General features: G+C 40.7%; 1 protein-coding gene across 1 annotated transcript; it reads left to right on the forward strand.

The window, feature by feature from the left end:
• The first annotated feature begins 4243 nt into the window (after positions 1-4243).
• On the forward strand, positions 4244-24362 carry LOC118100611 (poly(ADP-ribose) glycohydrolase). Its single transcript, XM_035145903.2, is given in 18 exon segments — positions 4244-4667; positions 4766-4845; positions 5291-5982; positions 6312-6434; positions 6759-6845; positions 7042-7116; positions 10206-10298; positions 11217-11371; positions 13602-13681; positions 13767-13827; positions 13972-14047; positions 15301-15448; positions 19499-19577; positions 20066-20174; positions 21995-22100; positions 23111-23239; positions 23510-23616; positions 23618-24362. Coding segments are annotated over 17 exon segments (2268 nt in total). The 5' UTR covers positions 4244-4667; position 4766; the 3' UTR covers positions 23687-24362.
• The last annotated feature ends 503 nt before the right edge of the window (positions 24363-24865 follow it).

The following is a 24865-nucleotide window of genomic DNA, read 5'->3' on the forward strand; positions in this document are numbered from 1 at the left end:
AACATAGATAGACTCCACTTTTGAAGTTTGTACTTGTGACTTGAAAAACCTTGGAGATGCCAAATAGAATGCCATCATGTTTTGGTGTCTCTCTGCCAAAGTTTTCAACACATTTTTGTAGTTATGAGTGTCATGAATAACTTTCTTGAAAACTTTGTGCTTCCCCTCAAATCTCATTGTCCAGAGATGCACCAGAGGACCAAAGCACTTAATGAGATGAGGATAATGCTCTATGTAATGATGCTTTGGGCGTATCGTAAGCTAGGAAGGACTTCCTGAAGCAGCTGCCTGTGATCTGAAATCTTACACGCCAAGTACTGAATAGTATCATCACTGAAATTATGAGACATAGCAAGCTCAACAATATCTTTTAAGTCCATTAGCACTTCCCAGAATTTGTCCCCTTCTGGGACTCTGGAGCCAATGAGAATTGGAAGCAATCGAATCAGAGTGTGATTCTCATGCCCATTCCCCCCAACTGTTCCTCTCTTAGCAAAATTTTGAGGAATCGGGTGAGGAGGTCAACCTTGTCAGAATGTTGGAAGGAAAGGACAGTATTGCCTATTCAACTCTTCCAAAGTGAAGTATTTTTGTGATCAAACCTTTCAAACAATGTGCCAACTCCACAGGAACCACACCCTCAAACAAGTCATGTAGGATGTCAGGTGGAAATCCAGTGACAGGATGGAAATAAGAGAGATGGTCAGAAGAGCACAACTGCTTACACCGCAACTGTCTCCATTGTCATTGTTCTGTATTTCTTGAACATGGTTATCATGCAGATCTTTGGTTCTCATCTCAAAACTACCAGAGACTGCATCTGACATTTGCAATTCTGTCTGGGTGGCAAGACAAAACCTGCAGAAATATGTAGACCTGAAACACTCACTGAAACCAGCTAGCCCATGGGCAGCAAGGTTATCAGCCACAACAGAGTAGACTGTGCCTTTGAGGCAGTCACCAAATGTTTCAATGTAGACACCAGCTTCTTCAAGAGTTTTAGGTCACTCAAGAGGGTGCAAATGTTTTTGCATATCCAAACTTCCTTACATCATTTGAATTGCACAATAGAGCCAGTTGAGTAGTGTGGAGGGCTGAGCGGTACTTTACTGGCAGGTTAGCTAATGTCCAATAAACTGCACAGACTTTGTGTATTTTTTGATGTTCCTAGAGGGTTTGCAATTTCAAAATCATCAACATAGAGAATTATTGATAATTTCTGACCCTCATCAGAAAGAAGCAGATTTTCCTTGTAGTATGAGCCATCACAGTATGATGAATAATGCCCAGGCAACTGTGCAGTAGTTTCTTTGACTTTCTCAAGTACATCTGTTTTTTTCAACAACTGCTGCAAAGATGTGAGAATGGGCACATACATAAAGGTATGCTGGGACGACTCAATAAGGTACTCTACAGGCTTAACAAATGGAAACTTCTCCTCATAATATGATTTTCGTCTCTTGGCTGTGGACAGTGGTCCTTCAGATGTAACTGATTTGTGCAAAACATTACTATCTGAAACTGCCTGCACAATGTCATTTACAAGTGTGTCAGTAACAGGGCAGTTATGTTTTTCTAATATCTTTGTTACCGATTTTCTGATAACAGGTTCTGAAAGTGAAAACAACTGATCCATATGCTCAATGATTTCCTGTGTTGCCCTCTGTGATACATGGAGAATGGTTTGCATTTTCAAGAAGAAGGCAGCCAGGTTGTACTGTAACTGCTCTGCTAACCCTTCATTGCTTCTGTCTGACACAGTGGCAGTTTCATTTTCATCTGAAAACTGAACTGGATCCTGTTCAATGTCACTATACTGACAAACATTTGAAACAGTTTCCACCACAACTTCTACATTGTAGTCTGACACATGTTGGTGTTCTCTGCATTTGTGGGCATTATATGTGGAGTAAACATTTGTTTTAAACTTGCAGGCCCTGAAAGGACATGGCACTATTTCTTTCCGTCTTAAATGCCCCCTTAGGTGTATAAACATGTTCCTCTCAACAAATGGTTGCTTAAAATCACACACAGGGCAATGAAATGCCCTCTGAATACCGTCTTCACCTACCACTTTTTTCTCTGAATGTGTTCTTGACAAATGTACCTTTAGTGAATTAAAAGTACTAAATGTACACAAACAGTTGTTATACAGGCATGGTAAAGGTGAAATTGTGGAATACTGGCCATGATACAGTCTGTAATGTCTCAATAACTGTATTTGTAGGGCAGTAGAAAAATCACACAATTTACATTTCCACATGGTTTGCTCTCCTTAAAACAACTGACCTTTAGGCAGTAGAACTCTAAGTCTCGGCAGAAACTTTGATTTTGGTTGTAGTCTTCACACAACTGCCACTTTTCCACAATGACCGTTAACAGGGTGGAGCCTGAAAGCACCATGCCAAGCTAACATGTTTCCACCGCCATTCTCTTTCTCATTCTGTGCTTTTAAAATAGTTGAACAGTTATTACAGTCAGAACTTAGCGAACTTTATAACTGGAGCTTGACCGAACTCCTTCAAACTTACTAATGTTAACTCAACAACTGCCAACTTTAGCTTGACGACGTTTGACCGTTAACTTTTGAACGTTTTCAGAAGCGGGAATTGGGCGCTTCAAGCTAGCCGTTTATCGCTTGAACTCATTAGCAAGTTTCAGCGGTCAGACATTGTTCTTGTATATTTAAAAACCAAGCAATAAAGGAACAACGTTACCTTGCGTGGAAGAAGTATCGCCGCGGGTTCTCGGTCAGCAGTGAAGTTTGTCCAGCAAAAACTCTTGGCGCCGATCTTTTCCATCACTCGGGTGCCGAGTGCAAACCTGGTGCTGACCGGTTCGAACGGTTCCGCCCTCCGTCCCCCTCGGTACCGTGTCGACAGCAGGTGAACGGCAGGTTACGGTTGTGAGCAGACTTACGTGAGTTGACGTAGAAAGTTGAATGAGTCTGTAAAAGCTCAAATAGCTTTTCTAAATATCTGACGCTGTCTGCGTTACTGGTGTAAATTGGCCGTAGATTCGCTTTACCTCAGCGCCAGGTCATCAGGTTAAAGCACTCACTTCTTCCTGTGCCCTTTCAGAGTAAAAGCACTCTCGCGTTTCTGTTGACTGAATCGATTCATTTATTTTAATAAGGTTTTATTGTTGCAGGAGCGGAAGATGCACGGACTCATAACGTGAAGTCTTGGCGTTTTCTTGCGTATAGATCCGTGCTTTTATTCGAGGAAATACTAGGAACCCGCAGCCGTGACACGCAGGAAATATGGTCTATAAAATACGATAATGATTTGGGCTGGAAAATCGTTTAGAAATCACAAACAGAAGTTGACCGCACAGTGATGTAATCGCCCCATCCTTCAACACTCCAAAATATTAAAAGATTTATAAGACAAGGAAAATAAAACAATATATTCTCATAGTTGAGAAGCTGAATTTATGAAACAATTGTCATTTATACTTTCAAATGTACATATGCTACACAATGAATCACGTATCATATTAGTTGGCAATTCATTTTCTGTCAATCAAGTTGTTAAAAATACCTGCTTGTACGTAATGTAATTAACATCCTCACTTAGGTTCCACTTTGGAGGATTATTAAAGATGATCTGGATGCATACTTATCCACAATATGATGATTTATAAAAAAAAACAAAAATACAATTTAAAATCCTAAGACATAGGAAAATAGCAGCCCATGGGAATTGCATTTTTTGTAATAGTATAAAATCAACTTAAAGAAAACGAGTCAATGAAACAAATTGAATTATGTCACCAGTACTTAAAATGATCTACGAATTTAAGCGCACTCAAAATAACTAAGTTATTACTTCAATAATTTACTTTTGAGTTATGTTAAATTATTGATAATTAGTGGCCTCAACTTTTTTTGAGAATTGAGTTATTGTAACTTACTTCATTTAGTAAGATGTACTGTTAGGTTTTACAGTGTGGAAACAACCGGAAACTGTCACTCATGTATTGATAGAGTGTAACAAATATAACGAACAAAAAAGAGGAATTAATATCAGGATTAAAAGACCAAAAGCTAAATATAACATTTGGAAAGACATAAATGAATAAACATAATCTTCTAATGAACTACTTAAGAGAAACAGGACTAAAGAGAATAATACAAATAAATACAATAAGTTTTGTTTAGTTTTGTTTGCTGCTAATCTACTACTCCACACTCCAGTCCAGAAGGTGGCGGTAATGCGCCTATGAGCTGGTTTGCCAACCGCCGATAAGCACCAGAAGAAGAAAACCAACGACAACAAACATTCTCACGGTGTACTCTGAAGCTAATGCTAGCAGGAAGCTGTCACTATACAGTGTTTACTTAAGCGCCAGTACGAGCTAGGTTGTTTTCAGTTGTTTCGATAACGAAGTGTTGGCAAAAAGCTAGTTAGCATGTAAGCTAGTAAGCTGTGGTTGCCTTTCGGTGGTTATTATCACTTATCTTAAAATACATGACCGGTTATTTGGTCCATCGCCGTTTAGCAACATGGAAAAACCGGTATTTGCTTTCTTTAAATAAGTCAATACCGTCATGCATGGCTGCTTTTCATATCTCGAGATTTGCCCAGTTATTAAATAAAGGATTTCCCAAAAGACCAGTCTGGACAAACGCCTCACTGGTGGTGTCCGCTCAAGTTCTATTGTGAGTAAGTGATCATGGAGAGGATTTGCATTTTGCTGAAAACGCAGCTGTGACTCAGAATATCATGGACGTCCTATATGTGTGTCTTTGTTTTTCCTCCAGAATGACTGACTTTGAACCTCTGGCAAAGAGGCTCAAGGTCGGAACCAATGCACCAGTGTCTCCATCATCCGGTCCCCGAGGTGAGTAACACGTTTCTATGCTACTCATTGTGAAGGAGATATTGCAGGATGAAGGATTTGAGTTTTTTTCTGGAGACGCACGATGACTTATTCTCCCACTGAGACTACAAGCTCATAAGCCGTACAGGAAGTTAACAATTTAGCAGATGCATTGCCATCAGAGTATTATAATTTGTATTATTATAAACTATAATAAAAACCCTAGACCTTGGCTCATTGCGCCAAACCTCCAGAAATGTCAGGGTGTCCTCTTGCAGAGATATTTTGTACCTTCAACCACTTTTTATCTATCTGGCTTCCTTACTCAACCTTGGGTCCTGTGCATACTGCAATAGAGAAAAGTCGACTTGCAACAAATATTATGTGGTGGATTTATATTATCATGCCAACCTGGTTCAGCTTAAATTGATCTTTAGATTGCTCGATTTTCTTCTGTTTTATTCAGGTCAATCTTTGTGTAGGAAGAGGCAAGATAACGAGTCCGTAGATGATGAAAAAACACAGAAAAACACTTCTCATCAAAGAATGGGCCCCAGACAGCAACAGAAGTTCATCAATACTCTAGAACACTGGCTCGTTAAGCCCAGGAAAGAGTCAGATACACCTGAAGTGTGTCAAACCCAAGATGATGTGGGAAGTACAGATGATGGCGGCTTTGAAAGTACCTCAGCTCAGTCTCTGGATTGCCAAAATGCTGAATTACCCACAGAATTTAACATGGATGAAGAAACTCAACTCTTGACAGTACAAGACCTGGAGGAACACAGTCAGGTGTCACCTGCTTCCCAGGATTCAGCAGGGAGTGGGCTTATCCACACGCTGTCCTGCAATGATGGAGGATCAGAAACAGAAGAATTGGAAACGTGCTCAGCAAGCTCAGAAACCTCCGTCAGACACAAAACCAAAATTACAGATTTCTTCTCGGGGACCTCATCACGACGTCTACTTGGGAGAAAGGGCCAACCAGATAAGTCTCCAAGGAAACAAGATGGAGACAAAGAATCGACATCTGCTGATGGAAAGCCTGATGTTAAATGGCTGGGGACGCCAATCAGTGAGCTAAAGAGGATGCCTGAATGTGGCAGTCCGCTTCCCCCACTGAGGAATGTTCCTGACCAGCACACTGTGATGATAAGGGTTTGAGCTCCTCTTTGTTTTTTATATTATTCACAGTACTTGAGGTGGTTATATCAGAGAAACACACAGTGTTACATTGGTCACCACAATGTTTTTCCGGTTTCTGAAAGTGTAGGAGTTTTTAGACTTTCTGAAAAGTTTGTATATTGAAATGATATTTCTTCATTAGGACTATCAATATAATTAATAAACCTTCAAAACAAATGTTTTAACATCAGCAGCATTATCTTCAATATTATGATGAGGATTTCTCATTTTATTATCAATATAACTGATATAAATATTACATGTATTTATACATTTTTTTTCAAATCCTCTCCCTTTGACAGACAGACCTTCTTCACTCTGGTAAAGTTCCTGTTCCATATCCTGGTATGTTTAAGGATACCTGGGACTTCATCCATGCCAAGATGCCCTGTTCCAGCAGTAATCTGTTTCCTATACAAGATGAGGTAATGGTTCAAGACTTAACTACTTTTACTTACACATATTATACATTATTTAGGAAAGTGTCCAAATATCACTTTAAGTAATACTGTTAAGAGATTCCTTAAGTGATGGTGCTTATCCATAATATCTCACATCTACATGCGCATGAATGAAACACAGTGGGCAACAACTGACCGTTCAGAGATGTTGGCGCACTGCACTTAATGAATGCATGAAGTCACTGCAATTATGAGACACAGCAGCAAAATATTGTTGTTATTCTTTGCATCTTCTAAGCTGAACTGAATTCACCCAGCAGAGACCTTACAAAAGTTTTGCTACCACAGGAAACGCAAGAACATCAGAATAAGAGTCGGTGGGAGCTGATCAAGGAATCTTTAAACAAGAAATTCACAAGTCCACTTGATTTCAAGGCAAGTTGATCACCTGTATATATTTTTCACTTCATGTCCTGTGCACTATTGTTGTTACCAATTTATGCCACAAGATGGCACCATGAGCCCAGAAAATGTGAGGCACACTAAGGTCTCTTGAGTTTTGTTTTAAAACACATTAAGTGATCCTTACTTAAATGTTAATTTAGACAAATGTTGCTCTCATTTGTTACAGAATGCAATATTGAAATACAGTTCTTCTATCGCCAAGAAATGGGACTTCACAGCTTTAAATCTGTACTGCACTAAGGTAAGGTGTATACATCTATATTCTGATTACTGATCTTTACAGGACCTCAGAAGTGAATGAACTCTCTCTTGGTTCCAAAAATTGCATTTTCCTAGTAAACACAGATGGGAACACGTGTTGCACTGATTAACGGCAAACTAATGAAACATCAGCCGTCCAATTATCACTCTTAACTGCCCGGCATCAGTGTCGGGGCTTCCCAGGGAGATGGGGTCAAAGAAAGTGCAGATGGCTCGGTAATTAGTCGTGACAAGGTATTCAGTTGGTTAAAGACGCCTCATTTGACACCAGATTAGTTTTAACTTAATATAAACAGTATTTAAGTGCCATTGTGAAGCGGTACTGTATCGATAGAAATCTTCATAGCTCCATGTGCAGAAATTAGTCACCACTTGCCCTTTGTTTTTGTAGCAATCGAGAATACATTCACAAGAGTTCATCACAGTTAATTGAATGGGATTCATATGCATATGTTTTATATTCTTGTACTGCCTGGACATGGTTTGTTTGGAGCGCTGAGGCTCAGATTCAAAGGTAGTATTTTAAAGGTGTTTTTTTGTCCTCTGCCAAGTCATTTTCTCCACTGGGCAAGGGGGAAAATAGGCCTGAATGGCATCATGATGGCCAGAGCAGTGTTAGTTCATTGGTCATTGCTCAGAGTTGTCAGTGTCTTCTCCAGTCTCATTTGGAGGCCATCCATCATCGGTTGTCTTGATGCACTCCGCATCATCCTGTGTAGAGAATCAGGGAGGGCTGTACTATTGTCTGGCTCATGAAGGGGATGGGAATATTCTATTTGGAGAGATGGACCATGTCGTGACATGATTGTTTGATATAAGAAACCCTGAGCCTGTAAGACTGAACAAATAATAGGCTTTAGTTTCCTGATAGTAAGGAAACTAAATCCACGCATGTGCTGAATGGCATCATCTAGATTTCCTCATATCTTGCGTTTCAGGAAAAAAAAGTACATGTAATGCTAGTATGTCAAATGTGTTTCTGTCATTTTTGCACCGGAGCATTAATGGGTTTTGTGCGGGAGAACGTTGCCGCCCTTCAGAGGCAAAGTGAGAGTCTCGAGAAATAATTTAATCTTTTTCCAAAAGGTCACATTTAGTAACTTGTCAGAAATGAAAATGGCTTGCATTATTTCCCAGAGAATGCTTTACTTTGCGCTTTTGAATCAATTGTGTGCCATGTGTATGCCATAAATCATATTAGAATGGGAGTTACATGAGATACCATCTGAACATGTTAAGAGGCTTTTAGCCATAGGCCAAGTTCTGATGTTAAAGTTGGGTTGTGTCAGGTCAACTGGATATGGCAAAATTTGATTTTTGTCAGACTGCAAAAATCTCCACTACCATATAGAAATAGTTAAATGTAAGGTGTCACAGAAATGTAGTGTGAACATTTGTTTGCACACTGTTTTGTCGATTTGTGTTTTATGTTAGATACTTGCAGGTAACTTTTAGGAGTCAGCAATCTGTCATTGTTGCTCACACGAAATACATTTGCTTCATTTATACAATATATTATTGAAACACACACTTCCTCGTACTCAAGATAGTTTATTGCCTCTGTCCATTACAGAATTTATTCACAGCTCAACTGAGTAATGAACCTGTGTTTTAGTGGACTGAAACGCAGAAGAGACAGTACCGACCAAGCTACATGATTAGCATTGGTAATGCAGTGATAGAAATTTGCTCGTGTAGCCCACTGAATACGATTGTTAACACGCTTCATTTTAATAACAGGATCTTGCATGTTTGTAAAATGGGACACAATGCAACGTTCTGTCCCCCATTTTTCACTTTGTTACCTCCCCCCCAGAGATGCTCGATTGGAGTCACTGTAGCAGGAAGATTTTGAGTGTCAGAGAAAACTAGACATGAATGGCATAGAGTGACGGGCCGGGCACCTTCATCGAATATTCATCTGAGCACTCGCACCTTATGAATATCTGAAAAGTCGTTGACGGACAGCCTCACTTTTTGTTCATGTCTCTTTCTTCAGCCAAACCAGTTCTGTATTTATGGTTACGAGCTCGCAACAATTTTTATTTTGTACACGTCCATGGATGCAGTGAATCAGATTGGTTTATTGCATGGGACCTGTGGGGAGAAGGAACAGGAGCTTGAGGCGGTTGTGTTAAATCTATAGGGGCGCTTTGGTTTCTCACTGTCCACACCCCCACATCTTGCTTGATTACTTTGTCAGTTTGGTGTGATGTACAGACCTGTATCATGTCATACAGAGAGTCAGATCAGTTGATTTGATGCACTGTCTTCAGCTGATTTAAAGAGGCCGACTTCTACTACTTCAGCTATATCCACCGTCTCGCCCTGTCAGCCGCCTTCATTTATTACGCCCATAGGAGCAGTTTATGATGTCAACCAGGTCATTACTTATGACAGTGTTTAGTCAGGCTTCCTTTGCCTTTAATATAAATGTCCTGGGCTAAATCACCAGCCAAGGCTCCTTATCCTGGGAACACACTGTCCTTTCTATACCAATCCTTAGTCGTTTGCATCTGTTCACGAAGACTGTTTAATCAGCCGGCGTCGTCCTGCAACCTTGATGAAATTGCTTTGTGATTGATCATTCTGACATTTAGCCAACATGGGTGTAAATATAGGTACTGTAGTATATTGTCTAAGATATGTTTTTGTACTTGGGAAGTGTTGTGGAGTCATGGATGGTTGGTATTTTAATATTTGGTTCTGGGATATTATTATAAATGAACTGTCCAACTAAAGGCTGATGTTTGTTTTTTGAAATACGAAGCCATAACTTTCACGTTTCCCTTTAAATGGTCCAATATTCTGAGGTAATAGTTTACATCTGTTTTTCATTTGTTCAGTTTAATTTTACCCATTTTTTGTACAGGGCATTGGCCTCTAACATTATACATTTCTTATATTTCATTAAAACTTATTTTTCTGTATAATGTTAGATAAGATCTCAACATTTTGGATAGCTGTAAATTGTATCCGTCCATCTCCAACTTCTCAGGCCAAACAGCAAATAATGTCACAGCTGAGTTTTGTGGCAAAACAACAAACAGATCTCTTGCTCTCTCCAAGGTCCTGAAGCCCGACGCTGCTGAACATCTGTTTGACTCCCTGCTGCCAGACATGGTGCAATTAGCACTGAGAGCATCTGAGCTCTGCACCAAGGTAACAGCCATCACTAACCAATGGACACCAACTCGCTGGTCTGTGACATAGTAGATCACCGCAGCAGGTTAACCCCAAAGGTCGCAACATGACAAATACGCTCCTGAAATGGTAGTAAAACGGGTGAGGTCAAGGCACGTGGCTATTGATGGTCATTTATCAGATGTTTAATGTGCTTTCGTCCATCTGTTTTTTTGGCACAAAGACTGAGCTGAAAAAGTCTCATTAGAAAGGTTCCTGTGTGTTCATTTAGCCAAACAGCTAATCATCTAATTTTAGCATCTGTGTGTTACTCATTTTAATTTGATCAATTAACACCCGAAGTGGCCCACACACAAGTGAACATATTTCCCAAGTAAACAGCTGAAACATTATGTATGGATGCAAGTGTCAAATTGTGTTGTACACCATCAAATTTAACCCCAAATCTACAGATATAGCAGAATAAAATGCGTTGAGCTTGCCAGAAATCAATATATTAATAATTCCATTGATAGTAAAAAATACCCGGTCTTTTTTTTTTAAGGTAAAGAGATAAATAAATGAATTAATGTTAAAGAAAATTGAAAGGATTCTCACATCTGTGCCCTTTTGGACACTTTCGACATTTTGACCACTTACAGCCAAACCATATATTCTCCTTGTTCTATGGTCTTAAGGCAGCACGCTCATTCTATTCTCTTTACAGAATTCTTTATTAAGATGCATTGTTCATTTTTAAACCCATAACCTTTTTAGGGAGCATGGATCACATGTGTGCGGCAACAGACCTTGATTGTGATTATGATGACTGATTCAAGAAGCGCAGAGTGGTACAGAATTAGCGCGTTTACGCAGCGTACTTCAACGTCTCATTGGACAAATTGACAAATCAAATGATTTTGACCTTCCTCAGTTGTACCTCTGTTCCTCCTCCAGCCGATACCCCTCCTCAAGAGAGGCATGACCCACTCCATCACGATGTCTCAGGAGCAGGTGGCATGTCTGCTCGCCAACGCCTTCTTCTGCACGTTCCCGCGACGCAACTCTAGAAAGACCGAGTACTGCCACTACCCAGACATCAACTTTGTCAGGTAAAGTTGGGATGTGATGCTGACTCATGAGGCTTAAAGTTACATAATCTAAAAAGATACTTCTGTGACAACGAGCTTCATTTCCATGAGGGGGCACTACTGTATGTTTTTTTTAAATATTATTTCTCGTGGCTGGAGGTTAGTGCACGCAATATTTACATTGTACTTTGTTACAATTACAAACGAGCAAACACTATCTGAAAGATTTAAAAAAGATAAACCACATCACCCACTACACATCGGAGCATTTTTTAAAAGCCACTGACCTTTTTCATGGTGTAATCATTATATTATGCACAGTGAAGACCTTTCCTTTTACCTGCTCTACTTGCCAGTACCAATTAATGCAATTGCAGTTGCACATTATTGTTTACAGAACAGATTATTAACCATAGCTGTGCATTCTGTCTCAAAGAAGGATGCATTGTTTTGCACAGCCTATTGAGAAAAGGTCAGAATGAGCAGGTCAATTTCATTATATCCATTGTTAAGATCAAAGCTGAGATTTCCAGTCCTTTAACTATAAGGTCACCATCCCTGCCTCCTCACATACAGATACATTTGGATATATTTTACATTCATTAGTTTATTCTGCTGATATGAGACAGTATTTGTTTTTCATTCTTTCTCTACACATGCAGTTCACAGGCAAATCTCTTCCCTTTAAAAACGGTCAAGGACGACAAACAGGGCGGCGGAAGGGCGTTCTTTTTTTCTTCCCGGCAAACTTCCACTGTGGAGATTGTCTATGTGCTGTAATGCCAAATCAGTCTGCAGATCACCTCTCCGCCATGTCCCCCATCTCTGTTGGCATCATAGTGTAATTACCTAAATGGAGGAAGGAATTAGATTAACATTGACTCAGATGGCTGCTTACGACAACGGAGAAGGCCATTGGCTGTTTTTTGCAGAGGACTGTGACAGAGTTCAATCGCATCAGTATTTCATTCACATAAAGGTTTTGCTGTGATGTGAAGGGAAAGTCAGTGTCGTCTTTTTCAGCCTGACTGTAACTCTCGTCCCGAATCACCAATTTCCCGTGCAGCAGATATTAAATGCTTTGAAACTTTCTATTAATTTATTTCCTTTTTTATTACATTCACACTTTTCTTCTCTATTCTTCATTATTTCCTACAGACGCTCTCGGTAAAGGACAAAAACAAACTTTTATCTGCAGATGTTCTTTTATCTCAATGCAGATTTCTTATTTCCATTGAGATAAAACTGAAAAATCGTCAGTTTTTTTTTGCCTCTTTGTTCTTCGGCTCTGTCATTCAAAGTCTTCTCTAGAGTTACATCATTACTTTCGGCCCATCTGTGGGGGTATATTGATGTTATATAATATTGTGTATTAATTCTGTATTCCCCAAAGACCGTGATGTGACTTGTTCCTAAAAGCCTCCCCTCACATAGTGGCCAGCTTATGTCAAAGGCAGTTTGCCCTGAGGACTACACAACGTATAATTGTCTGTAGGGGCCACATTGACAAAAAGAAAAATGAATGCAGGAGTTGACTTCGATGAATAGGTTTCTCTGCCCCTGCAGGGCCCTCGGTGCATCATGCTTTTTATCATTGTTTCACTCACATGAAATTACTTACTCTTTATTGTGGGCTAGCGGTGAGGCTCTTTCTAGAATTTGCTCGAGGGGGAGATGTTGGTCTAAATTCTGAAAGTGCATTCAAACCCGACTACCAGCAGCTTTTATGTGTGCGTTTGTGTTTTTACTTTTCAGGGGGACTGACCTTTTGCCTCCTGAGGACTCTGTTGCTTAAAAGGGACACAGGGCTTCTTAATGTATCCCCAAGGAGGGAGCCCTGTTACCCTCTCTGCTCCTTTTTTATGTGAGTGCTGTGATGTGGCACATGAGTGTGACTCGGTGATGGCAAGCCTGGGGCATCTCCATTGTCGTAACAGTGAAGGAGCGCCTACATAATCGGCTAGTGACTGAAAGAGAAGCTGAGTGAGGGATGAACTAATTTATATCCAGTTGTTTGAGTTGGATTTCAAGCATGACTGAACTCACATGGCCAAAGTGGAGGTCCTGTGCCTCTATGGTACTGGTTGTTCAGAGAGTCATATTTCCAGGTCTTGGCTGTAGCTTTTTGATTGTACGAGTTGCCAGGTATAACCTTCGTGCCTTAAAACTATGCTTTCATTATCATGAAAGAAGGATAATATCAAATTCCAACAAGGATTTAATGAAACCCATAATTTCTCTTTATCTGCAGACTGTTTGAAGGATCCTCTTCAAAGAAGATTGAGAAGCTGAAAACCCTGATGTGCTATTTCACAAGTGTCACTGAGCAAAGTAGGTGTTTGGATTTAATTTTTCATGAGTAATTTCAATTATCGCAATAAAGATCTCTAATCTTTTATGTTTTTTTTCTTTTAAGAGCCTCTTGGACTTGTAACATTCACACGACAAAGTTTGGATAAACCCCCACAATGGGAAAGGTGTAGTATATTGATACTGTTAGTAAACCTCAAACATTAAAGTTATTATAGGAAGTGTAGTTTGTTAATTGTATCTCCCAGCTGGCTGAATCCAGTAGACTAGTTGGAAGCCATTAAAGATCCATCATCTCATCTTTGTTTCAGCTCACAGACTCACCTCACAAAGCTCCACATTACGTGTGAGGGAACCATCGAGGATGATGGTCATGGGATGCTTCAGGTAAGACGCATAGGGAATATCTTGATCATGATAATTTGCTGTAATTTGCAGAGTCCTATTGTTTTGCTTGTCGGAGCTCTTAGTTGGAGAAATACTCCTCCCTGCCTGTATTTGGTTTCCTCTCCTGCCTCTGTTGTAGTCAGTCACTGAGCCACCTCATTCTGGAGCCTTTCACCCAGATTGCTTACTACTGCTGAAAAGGCCTTTGAGGGAGTGTGCGCTGGGACTGGGGTCGAGGCCTCTGAGCCTCCTCCGCTCAATGTGTCGGCCGCGCTTCCTGTGCACTGTCAGGATGGCCCGCTTTGCCTTTTCACCTTTTGTCTGCCTCCAGTTGCCACAAGCTGACAGTTGATGTGCACACATGACCAGCTCCGGGGCACACTGTGGCCTGGATTGATGGATGCTCTGCTGGGGTGGGGTGGGGTGGTGAGGGGGTGCTGACAGCCTGTCAAAGCAGACTTTGGAGGCTTGCCGGCTGTCCCGGAGTTGAGTGACCAGTTTTGGGAGATCTGCTCTCACAATGCCGCTCGCCCATTTGCAGCGTCTTCCTGGGGTTGCGATGGGGTTGGTCTGCGCTCTTCTACACGCCAGTGAGCAACAACTGTCAGTCCTGAATTTGGATTACATGTATGTTCCACGTGGCTGCTTTCTGACTAAAACAATGAGTCGTCACGTACGTGCCTGAGCTGAAACGATGAGATGCGTAGTTTCCTTTGAATCATAAACAGACCAAAATAAACGTGTAAATCCGTGTCACCCATAGATCTGTGCACAGACCTGAAAGAACGCAAGCAGCACAACATATCACAGGCATCAGTCAGCAGTCACTTCAGGAGCGTGTTATGACTGGAGAGAGATGTTTACTTTGGATTGTGGGCTTGCACTCTTGTTTTGATATTTGCTACTGGCAGCAACACACTGAAGTGCTGCCCCTGAGTGGAACTCATTTTGGCATGGGGGGCAGATGTCTGAGTAATGCGAGCACCTCAGGCCACCTTCCCAATCAGCTTGTCTGGGACTCAGTCACAAATAAAAGAAAAAGGGCCGAGACCCTTTCACAAGGTGTTTTCATCCTGATGTCCAAAAGGGAAGCAATATATTTCATTGTCAAAGAAAAACCTCAAGTAAATTTCACCTGGATTATGTTGTTTGCTGTTGCATTGCAAAAATGCATGTGATAAAGTATCAGTAGATGTTTCAAATGCATGGCTGTTCCATCGGGTTTACTGTCATTCGTCTGTTTTAATTTTCAGGTGGATTTTGCCAATCAGTTTGTTGGAGGAGGCGTCACCAGTTCTGGTCTGGTTCAAGAGGAAATCCGTTTTCTGATCAATCCCGAGCTCATTGTTTCTCGCCTCTTCACTGAAGCCCTGGACCACAATGAATGTTTGATCATCACAGGTCAGTGATCAAAAATCCCCCCCCCCGCTTGATAAACCATCATTTCTGCACCGAAGGAATTCCACACTTCAATTATTCATGATTTTTAGTCTGTTGATCCTGATACGATCAATACTGCCTCAGGTTCACTTTTCTGATGCTTGACCTATAATTTGACAGGAGAATCACAGGGAGTGTTGAGTGTTTCTTGTCACACACAGCATGGAGTACACATCACAGACGCTCAGTTTACCCCATCCTGGCTCAGAAAGACACTAAAGGATATATTTTTCTGTTTTCTGTGTCTGTTCTTGTCGCTTGTTTTTCTTTTTGATTGGCTGCTTCAGTCGGGAGTTTGAGACTGGGCTTCCCTGATTGCTCTGTTGGGTCTTTCTGTTGAGTAATTCCAACTGACTGTCCATTAAGTTTTGAGTGCTTCAACAAGATTAGGACAGGACCCAGCAACAAGAGCCCTGGGGAGTCCCAGCAGGAGGCTGATGGTGCCTGTCTGGTTTATTTTTTTCAATTCAACACTGTTTGTCTATATTTATTGTGACTGCTTGATTGGGTTATATTGGGTCAAATCCAATATTCATATTTAGTTTAATAATAATAATGTAAACCAGTAATGTATGGATTTTATAGCTCGTTGCAAAAAATCATGACTTCTGTTTAAATATACAAAGTAAACCCTTCATAAATATCACACATAATTAAATAAATGTGTGATAGATTTTGTTTGCAGCTTGTTTCTGCTGACTTCAAGTGTCCCAAAAAACGGTTAATACAGTTTTAAAGGTTGGGTTGGTAATCCTGGAAAAGCTAGTGAGTCCAATGATGTAGCTACACTATGAAAATATGCAGTCGATTCATACCACCCCCTCATGTCGCCCGTACCATCAAAGCACACTACCTTACAAAGGCTAAGCCGACTTGTCTGTGACTTGCTCGCTAACATCTGATGATCGCCTCTGCTTCAGCGGTATATGTCTCCTCGGCTGAAGACTGCGGTCATGTGCAGTGAGAGCAAGGGCAACGTGTGCGCGGGCAGGCTGGTTGGTTAGTGACAGACAAGTACGCCAGCCAATCATTTCATTCGGTCCAAATTAAATTTTCCGATACAATTAACCAACTCTACCTTTCAACGGTTTTCTTTGGCTATGTCTTTGTCTGCTGATTTCATTGCATCCTTTTCTATCCCCAGGTCCCTGATACATTATTATGCTGTGTTCTGTTCCACAACTGGAACCAGCCTCAAACACCCTTCACCCGTAAAGAGATAAGATACCTTTTGGTTGCATAACGAGTGGGTTGGATCAGAACAAGACATGAGGCAACAGAGCCTCCGCCCTCCCGATCACCAATCATACTGCTGTAGCACTTCCCGCTTTGCCGGAGTCACCTTCAGACTCCTTGGCGGCTATCTCCCCCTCGCCTCCACTTGCGCCACTTAACGTTATTACTGGGGCCCAGAATTAATTATAGCTGGAAGACCTGCCCAGGACCTGCTCCACTAATGGACTCTTCCATTCCATCATCTTTATTAAACCCTGCCTGTATCTCCTGTGCCCCGTTGTAAAAGTCCAAGTCTTTGCTGCACTGTGCCAAAATATATCACAGGGGAATATGATTTACCACATGGCCATACAGTAAGGGAAGCTAATGGATCTTACCCCTGCACTGAAATTTGCAAAAGTGCCCAGGCCTAATTGAATTTTCCTTGATTGCTTGTTATCTGGCTGCTGTCGGGGGTGGTCAAAAGTATAAATAGTATCAAGGGTAGGTCGTGTGATTCATTGATGGCAGTTACGACCAGAAAGGCTTAACACAAGGAGATAGTGATGTAGGGACATTATTTCTTGACACTGCACAAAACCTTGCTTTGTGTTACCTACCAAATAGTCTTAGTCTGTATCTCAAACTTAGCTGAGTTGAGCCCTGGAATATGAGGGATTGGGCTTTGAAAGTCCTTGAAGAGTCCTTGAAATTGATGTTTTAACAAAAGTGAAGGAACCCTGCTGTTCTCTTAATTTCTTTACATGCAAAACTGGAGGTGCTCAGTTTGACCAAGTGATGAGAGGCGATTCTGACCTTTTTAAAGTTTCTGGTCCACTACAAATTTGAGGTGTATTTGTTCTGATGAATTTACACATGAATGAAACAACCTTTAGGAACATTGTGAATTATACCCATGGATTTTTGTGCAACCCCTTTTTGTTTCTTATAAATAACTTATAATAACTAGACACATCTTTCACTGGCCAAGATTTATCTGCTTCCATCCACAAATGATATGCAAATAGCAAATGGGTTGCATAAAAAAAATCAAAAGCATAATTAATGTTGTTCCGGAAGGTTGTTCCTTTCAAGTGCAAATAAGGTTGATTATAGAGTTTGATATTTTTGGAGAACCAGTAAAGGTCAGGTGTATGCACGGTTAATGGTCTGGTTTTAGGGTGGCAGGGTTATCTCACTGTGAACCTGACACGCTTCCCATTCTCATTTCTAACTTCTAACATCACTATAATGTTTTATACATAAAGTAAGTAAAGTGTTTTTTAGTCCATATACTGTATTATGCTAATAGCATAAGAGCGTTCATATTCATGTATGTATGTATTAATGTACTAGTAGATACCCATGTGGGTGCAAGTTGAAATTGAGGTTGGGTCAATGGTTCATGTCTGACAGTTGAGCCAAGCACCGTGATTCCCCCCCCGGCCCAGACTCCAAATGACGTCATCGGCCCAAGCTGGCACCATTCGTATTTAGTATCATTTGGCTTAATTTCTGGGTAGAGGCAGGAGGTAGAAGGACGTCATCCATCTTTATGTACAGTCTTTGCATTCTACACATCCTCATATACCAATACAGTAGACATAGCCCAACCCGAGTTGATGCCTATTTTTGCCATATTTAGTGTTTTGCAGCTTATGCTCTTGTTGCAGTATTTTCTGTCTTAAGCATACTCTCTCATTGTGTCTTTTCATGTCACGCACTTCAAAATCCAGAATCAATGATACTGAGCTGTAAAATAAAGCAATACTGGATTTGTCCCTGCATGTTAGTTTAATGATCACCGTGATGTAGTATGATTTAGAGCCCATTGTGTTCTGTTTAAGTGGTGAACTAGATGAGGTACTTCTGTGTCGTATTCAGGCGGCAATTTAGCTTTTCACTTAAAAAAAGAAATGAAGGGAGGCTGATTATCAGTGAAATCCTGTCAAGTGGAGAGTGCTGTGTAGATTCCCTCCCCCCCCAAGTGTATCTCCGGATACCTGCTGACCAACACCACACTATTAATCCCTTGGTTTATTCACTGTGCAGCGTGAAGCAGCTCAGGGAGTGCTCTTGACAGCCAGGTACTAATGAGCGCTAATGACTGGGAAGTTAATTTGTGGCCTCATTTGTTTGACTATGTTGTTGCCTCCCCCACCTCCTGCTCCCCTTTTTTAATGGCGGTGAGTGTCTCCCCCTTCGGGCTGGTAGTCAGTCGCTGCCTCTCATGTCGTTTTTAAGGGGGCAATAACTTGACCTTCCGCTTTGCCAGAAGACAGCTGCTCCTGTTTCGTCCAATCACAGACAGCAGAAATACAACGGACAATTTTTTATTCCAATGCTTTTTTAAATCAATTTTTTATTGTTGAATTTTCACAGGGTCAGCCATTTTAGATAATTCCCTTTCTCTCTGTTTGGTGTAAGTGTAAATTTAAGACAATGTTATGCAGCACAGAGTCTTTCTAGCTCAACATTTCTACCACTGATACTATATCAATGAGAGTCATATTAGAATTTATTAATCTCTGTCCAATCTAAACATATTGATTTGCATTAATTACACCACAATTGAAATCCTTTTGTCATTTCCCTTCAACCACTGTTTCATTTAGCATAATTAAAATGGCTAAAGTGAATTTTATGTGCCTGTTAATGCAATGTAACCATACCTGCCATTTCAGCTTTGCTACATAAGTGGAAGTGCTCTTTAATTCTGACCATGTTTATAATTAAGATTAATATGTTAATGTTTTGCAGTGGTGTGTGATCAATGTCCCTGTTTGTTATTACCAGGTACACAGCAGTACAGCAAATACACAGGCTACTCTCAGACCTACAAATGTGCCGGCAGCCATCAAGACACAACTCCAAGGTATTTATGGAACTTGAAAGGCTTAAATTATAGCTCACTTATATGTTTAACACCTTCCCTATAAATATTTGAACCACTCTGACAGTCCAACAGTTTAGTCCAAGCAGCTCTGCAACTATTGGATAGTCATTCATGGTCCCCAGAGAATACAACCTTCTGACTTTTACTGTTAGGAGCAAATACAAGTTAACTGATTACATTTACTTAGTGTTCAATTCTGATAAAAAAAATGCTAGCATCCTATCTAAGTACATTAAGATGATAAACACAGAAACCTGTTAAACCTCAGCATGTTAGCATTGTCATTATGAGTATGTGAATTGAACCAATATTATGTCAATGTACCAAAGCATGCTTTTTAATGCTTGTCTGGTTTTATTTGTACAGCTTCTTATTTCTTATAAGGGTGTGCAGCTTTGAGAAATTGTCGCCCTATATTACTAAAGCACAGTTGTTGTTTTTTTACATGACACGCTGCTTTGTTTCAGAGATGACTGGCAGAGAAGATGCACAGAGATCGTCGCCATTGATGCGCTGCATTTCAGGAACTTTCGGGAACAGTTTAGACCAGAGAAAATCAACCGAGAACTCAACAAGGTAAGTTTTTAGTTTTTTTTCTTTGAATCTGATTTCCGTGTGATTTATTATTTTTTTATTGTTTGTTTCTTTCTTGTGTTTCTGTGAATTTCTTTACTCTGCATGTCAGAAAATATAAATACTGGGTCACATCAGTGGCTCTTGCTCATTGGTTTTATATCAGGCTGTAGATAGAAGACGCCTGACCAACATATGCCAGCTCACTGGTTCTTGTAGCTGAATGGCAAAGTCTGCACTAAGCAAATTTTTTTTTTAATTTGTAGACAAATGAAGTTTGTATAATTCATGGCAGTGGAAGTGTGGGGGGGCAATCTACCACCTCTCTTTGATGTCACACATTAATGCCCCATAGTCTTGTTTCTTTAACAGCATCAGGCTGCAGTATTGTCACATTTATAATTTATTTGTGATTTCACTTCATGGTTAGTTTGCAGAGATTTAACGATTTCAGTGTGAATCCATTTAGCTGATAATCCGAAAACGGTCTCATCACAAAATGTCAGCTGAGACATTGACTGATGGTTACGTTTCTCAAAGTAAACATCTGAGTTATAGATGTGTCATATGCTTGTAATACAGACTGATAGATTATCATATATGTGGAGAATAAGCTTCATTTTATTCATTAGTCCCCAGAATGAATATCAATGAACGTAATTGACCCCGGAACGATTAATCACAATTATTGGATTAACAGAACCGATTTTTTAAAACATAGGAATCCCTCCACATGTGCTGTCTCCCAGTCAGAGCTGCTCATTTGTAATAGAAAATCAAGATGTTAATGTTGTCAAGTCTGCCGTCAGAAAGCATGGAGGAGTTTGACAACTCTGACAGGGGTGTGAGGAATGCACCAACATGAAGATCAATCGCTTTTTTCAAACGTTGTTTAGCCAACTGTCATGTCTGCCCTTTCACGGGAGGAATTTATGACTGGTCAGCGGGAGGATGGGCCCGTACAATTCATTTTCACAATTTACCTCATCGCCAATGTGAAAACTAATGTCCTGAGCCCTTAGAGATCTTTTATTTAACACATCCATTATTTGACATGTGTGATAACCCACTCGACATGCCATGTGAAATGCTCCCGGTCATACAAATGGATTTGTCCATAATGTGCAATTTTTAATATGTAAAACCCACGCCGATTTCACACCAGTGAAAGAAGAGGTGTGAAGTTGCCAAATGACAAAATGTAAAAAAAAAGCATGTTTATATCAGGCCCATCAACCTGTGTGTTCATTCAGCAAATGATATGTCAAGCACAGGCCTGCAGGCGAATGGAATTACTTTCTTACTGGCTTTTTATATATTCCATTTACATGTGATGTTATGTAGACGCTCTGTTCTGCAGGCCTGGCTCGTGTGAAACGTACCAGTGATCTGGAACAGTGGGGTGATCCTGAGGCTCATCAGGGCTGATTCTGGCTTTCTTTTTTTATTGTCACCCCATGAAAACCCTGTCCATGTCCAAAATCACTCTCCATTTACTACTGTGTGCGTGAGCTTTATTTTATTAAAATTTGAAGCCCTCAAACATTCTCTCAAATGAACAACAAAATATACTTTAACATGCCCACTTCTTTCTGTGTGATACTAAATATTTAACATTCATAGATCTCAAATATACTGCTCACTTTTCCATTTGGAAAATAATGAAGGATTTCAGCCACAGCAAATTTTTTACAGTGTTTTTATGTCCTTGATATTATCTACACTGTGTCTACACTTGTCCTATCTTATCAAATTATGTTTTTCTTCGTATTTACATTTCCTAATCTGCTTCCTTTACATCCTTTTACTCTGTCATCATTTAGGCCTACTGTGGCTTTGCTCGCCCTGAGGAAAAAAGCCAAAACCTCTCCGCAGTGGCAACGGGGAACTGGGGCTGTGGCGTTTTTGGAGGTGACACACGTCTGAAAGGTAAAAGCTCTGACGCAACACTTCCGTCACCGGGTCTTGAGAGGTTCTCTTTAGCAGTCTACGCGGACTCTCTTCCTGGTTATAACCGAATACATTTCAGATTGAAAGGCTCCAGCAGCCTGGTGTGGCCAATCCATTTGTCTCCCGGGAACGCATCCTTTTACTTAAAGCCTGTTCGTCGCCTTCCTTTTATTGATCAAATGACAACGTTAATATGTTTCATTAATAGTGAAATTGATCGGCTGCTGGAGTCCATCAGTCTGTTACAGCACTTTGTCTCAGCCTTGTATCACTGTCACTGAGCAGGGAGCCTAAGGAGAGTTTACACTAACCGTTTGCAGTGGCAGCTCCGCTTCTCCCTTTCCGCTTGACTTATACATACATCCTGCGTATTTGTTAATTAGGTGGAGCAAGGTACAGCCCTCCATAGGCACCATCACCTACTGTCTGCTTAATGACACCCCTCCTGGGAAGAGCTATCATGATGCAGATGCAGTTTTCCTCCTGGGTTTAGTTCCTGTGGCCTCACGTAGTCCACCTATTTTTTAATTGTCAGATACGTTATGAAGAAAGTGGCTGTAACAGAAACAGGGGATGCAAACTGCTGAAGTGCGGACGCATTCAGCTTAGCCCCCTTTTCTGAATATGTTGACTCAGTTTTTCTCATTAACTTGCCACTGTCCCAACCTTCATTAATCAGCAGACGTATTTCCAGTCTCTTAAAATATTCACAGCTCTCTGGGGCCAGACCTGGCTTCTCTTTGTAACTAATCGAGAGTTCTCAGTGGGGGTGAGACCTATTCCCTCTTGTATTTACCTTTTACTGCACAGACTAGTGTCACTCACTCTTAATTGTAGCATCCGTCAGCTACTGAATGACTCTTTAAACTTGACTGAGGGAAATATAAACCATGTTTCAATGCAGTAAAGACCAATCCTTCTACTCCATTGAAACAGCTTTTGTGTCACTCTCGCTGTCGAGGTTTAACGCAGTTCTTCTTTTCCTGCAGCTCTGCTCCAGATGCTGGCAGCTGCTGAGGCGGGCCGAGATGTTGCCTATTTCACCTTCGGTGACAGCCAGCTCATGACAGATGTCCACAACATGCACTGTTTCCTCACTGAGCAGAACATCAGTGTCGGTGAGGCAAACAACCATCCTGTCTGCTTCTTGTTTATATGCAGCTGTGTTCATACCTTTCTTATATGAACATTCATTATTTATCTATCCTTTATAATTTTGTATTTTGGAGTTGTACCTCATTTTTGGATTTATTTGTAAATGATATAAAGTCATTACCAAAGGATATGGTTAATTATTGATGGTAAGAAAACAATGTTGTTCACAGTTTCCTTGCGTTCATATCGGTTCACTATGGAGACAACATACAGTGTCCTTGTCTCCGTCACAGGGGAGGTGTACGATCTCCTGGGGCAGTACAACAGCTCAGTGTGCAAGAGCTGCCTCGGCCGGCGCCCTGACGTCAGCCTCTACTCCTTCATCTACCAACAGGTCAGCCCCCTCCCTGGCACCCGATGAGTCCGACCGGCGCTCTGCCAGACATCATGTCCCCACAGACTGCCGTTAAGGTCAGGTGGCCGATGAGTCACCGCGCCTTATCTTCCGGAAATGAAACACGGAATTTCAATATTCTCACTCTTCCTAAAGCTTTATTTTTGGACTTTTATCATAATTTTTTCGACAGTCGTACTTTTTACACTACCAAATGTGGTCTTTAACACGTGAAAATCTGGCGTGCAGAAAACAACTGAAATGCATGAGTTGATTAGTTATGACCCTGTTGTCGCTGGAATCCAAGCTGTGTTCATTTTGCCGCCGCCGGTAATACGCCAATGTATTGAGCCTCAATACGACGCAATTGTGATTTTAATGGTGAAGCAAAGGTTGCCATCCATCTTCAGACTTCGTCATGTTGCCTTTTTTTTTTTACACCCACACATATCCAGCCTAATTGAATTGGCTGTCAGAAATCGAGTTAAAGGAAAGGAATAACAAGAGCGGGGATCGGGAAGCTTGGAGCGGACTCTGGAAAGCTGATTTAAAAAGCAGCCTGGCTCTCAGAGATGTAATCTCATACCTTCTACATTTATAGCAACGTTCTAGTTTTGATTGTGAATCCATGGATATATAGTTTTTGGGTTTGTATGATTTAAAAGAACCCAGATGCACTAGAAATCATCATTTTGTTTGTTTCAACTGATTTCAGTGTAAAATCTGTTTCTAATAAATGTGAAATATCTACACATGAATGAATATGGGGGATTTCTCTGACACGTGTTGTTTCAAACCACTTTAATAAAAATGAATCAGTTTTAAATAAAAATAAAAATCTATTATATTCTATAGCACCATTTGCATAGAGCCCCAAATGTCAGTAATACATCTTTGAACAATCAGAATGACGGCGTCTTGTCCCACGGATGTAACCGGCTAAATGGGTTTTCCTTACAGCCTTGCCATTTATCTTCCTCCAGCTATCACTTCACCCTTTCACTCACAGTTTAATAAGGTCATACCTTTTATATAAACTGTACATGGCACCTCATTAAGTAAAGAGTAGATCATAGAACATCCAGTCAGAGGCGCGAGTCAGGCAGTGGGGCTCCTATGTGGTTTCACTGTCGGACAACACACAGCTTCATTTGCATCAAGAAGAAGCAGAAGCGACTCCACAGACGTCTCAGAGGTTTGCATACAGGAGATGGCATATGACAGTTTTTTAAAGCAACATACTGTACATGTGGTA

Source organism: Hippoglossus stenolepis, chromosome 21 (assembly GCF_022539355.2).
Source record: "Hippoglossus stenolepis isolate QCI-W04-F060 chromosome 21, HSTE1.2, whole genome shotgun sequence".
NCBI classification, from domain to species: domain Eukaryota; kingdom Metazoa; phylum Chordata; class Actinopteri; order Pleuronectiformes; family Pleuronectidae; genus Hippoglossus; species Hippoglossus stenolepis.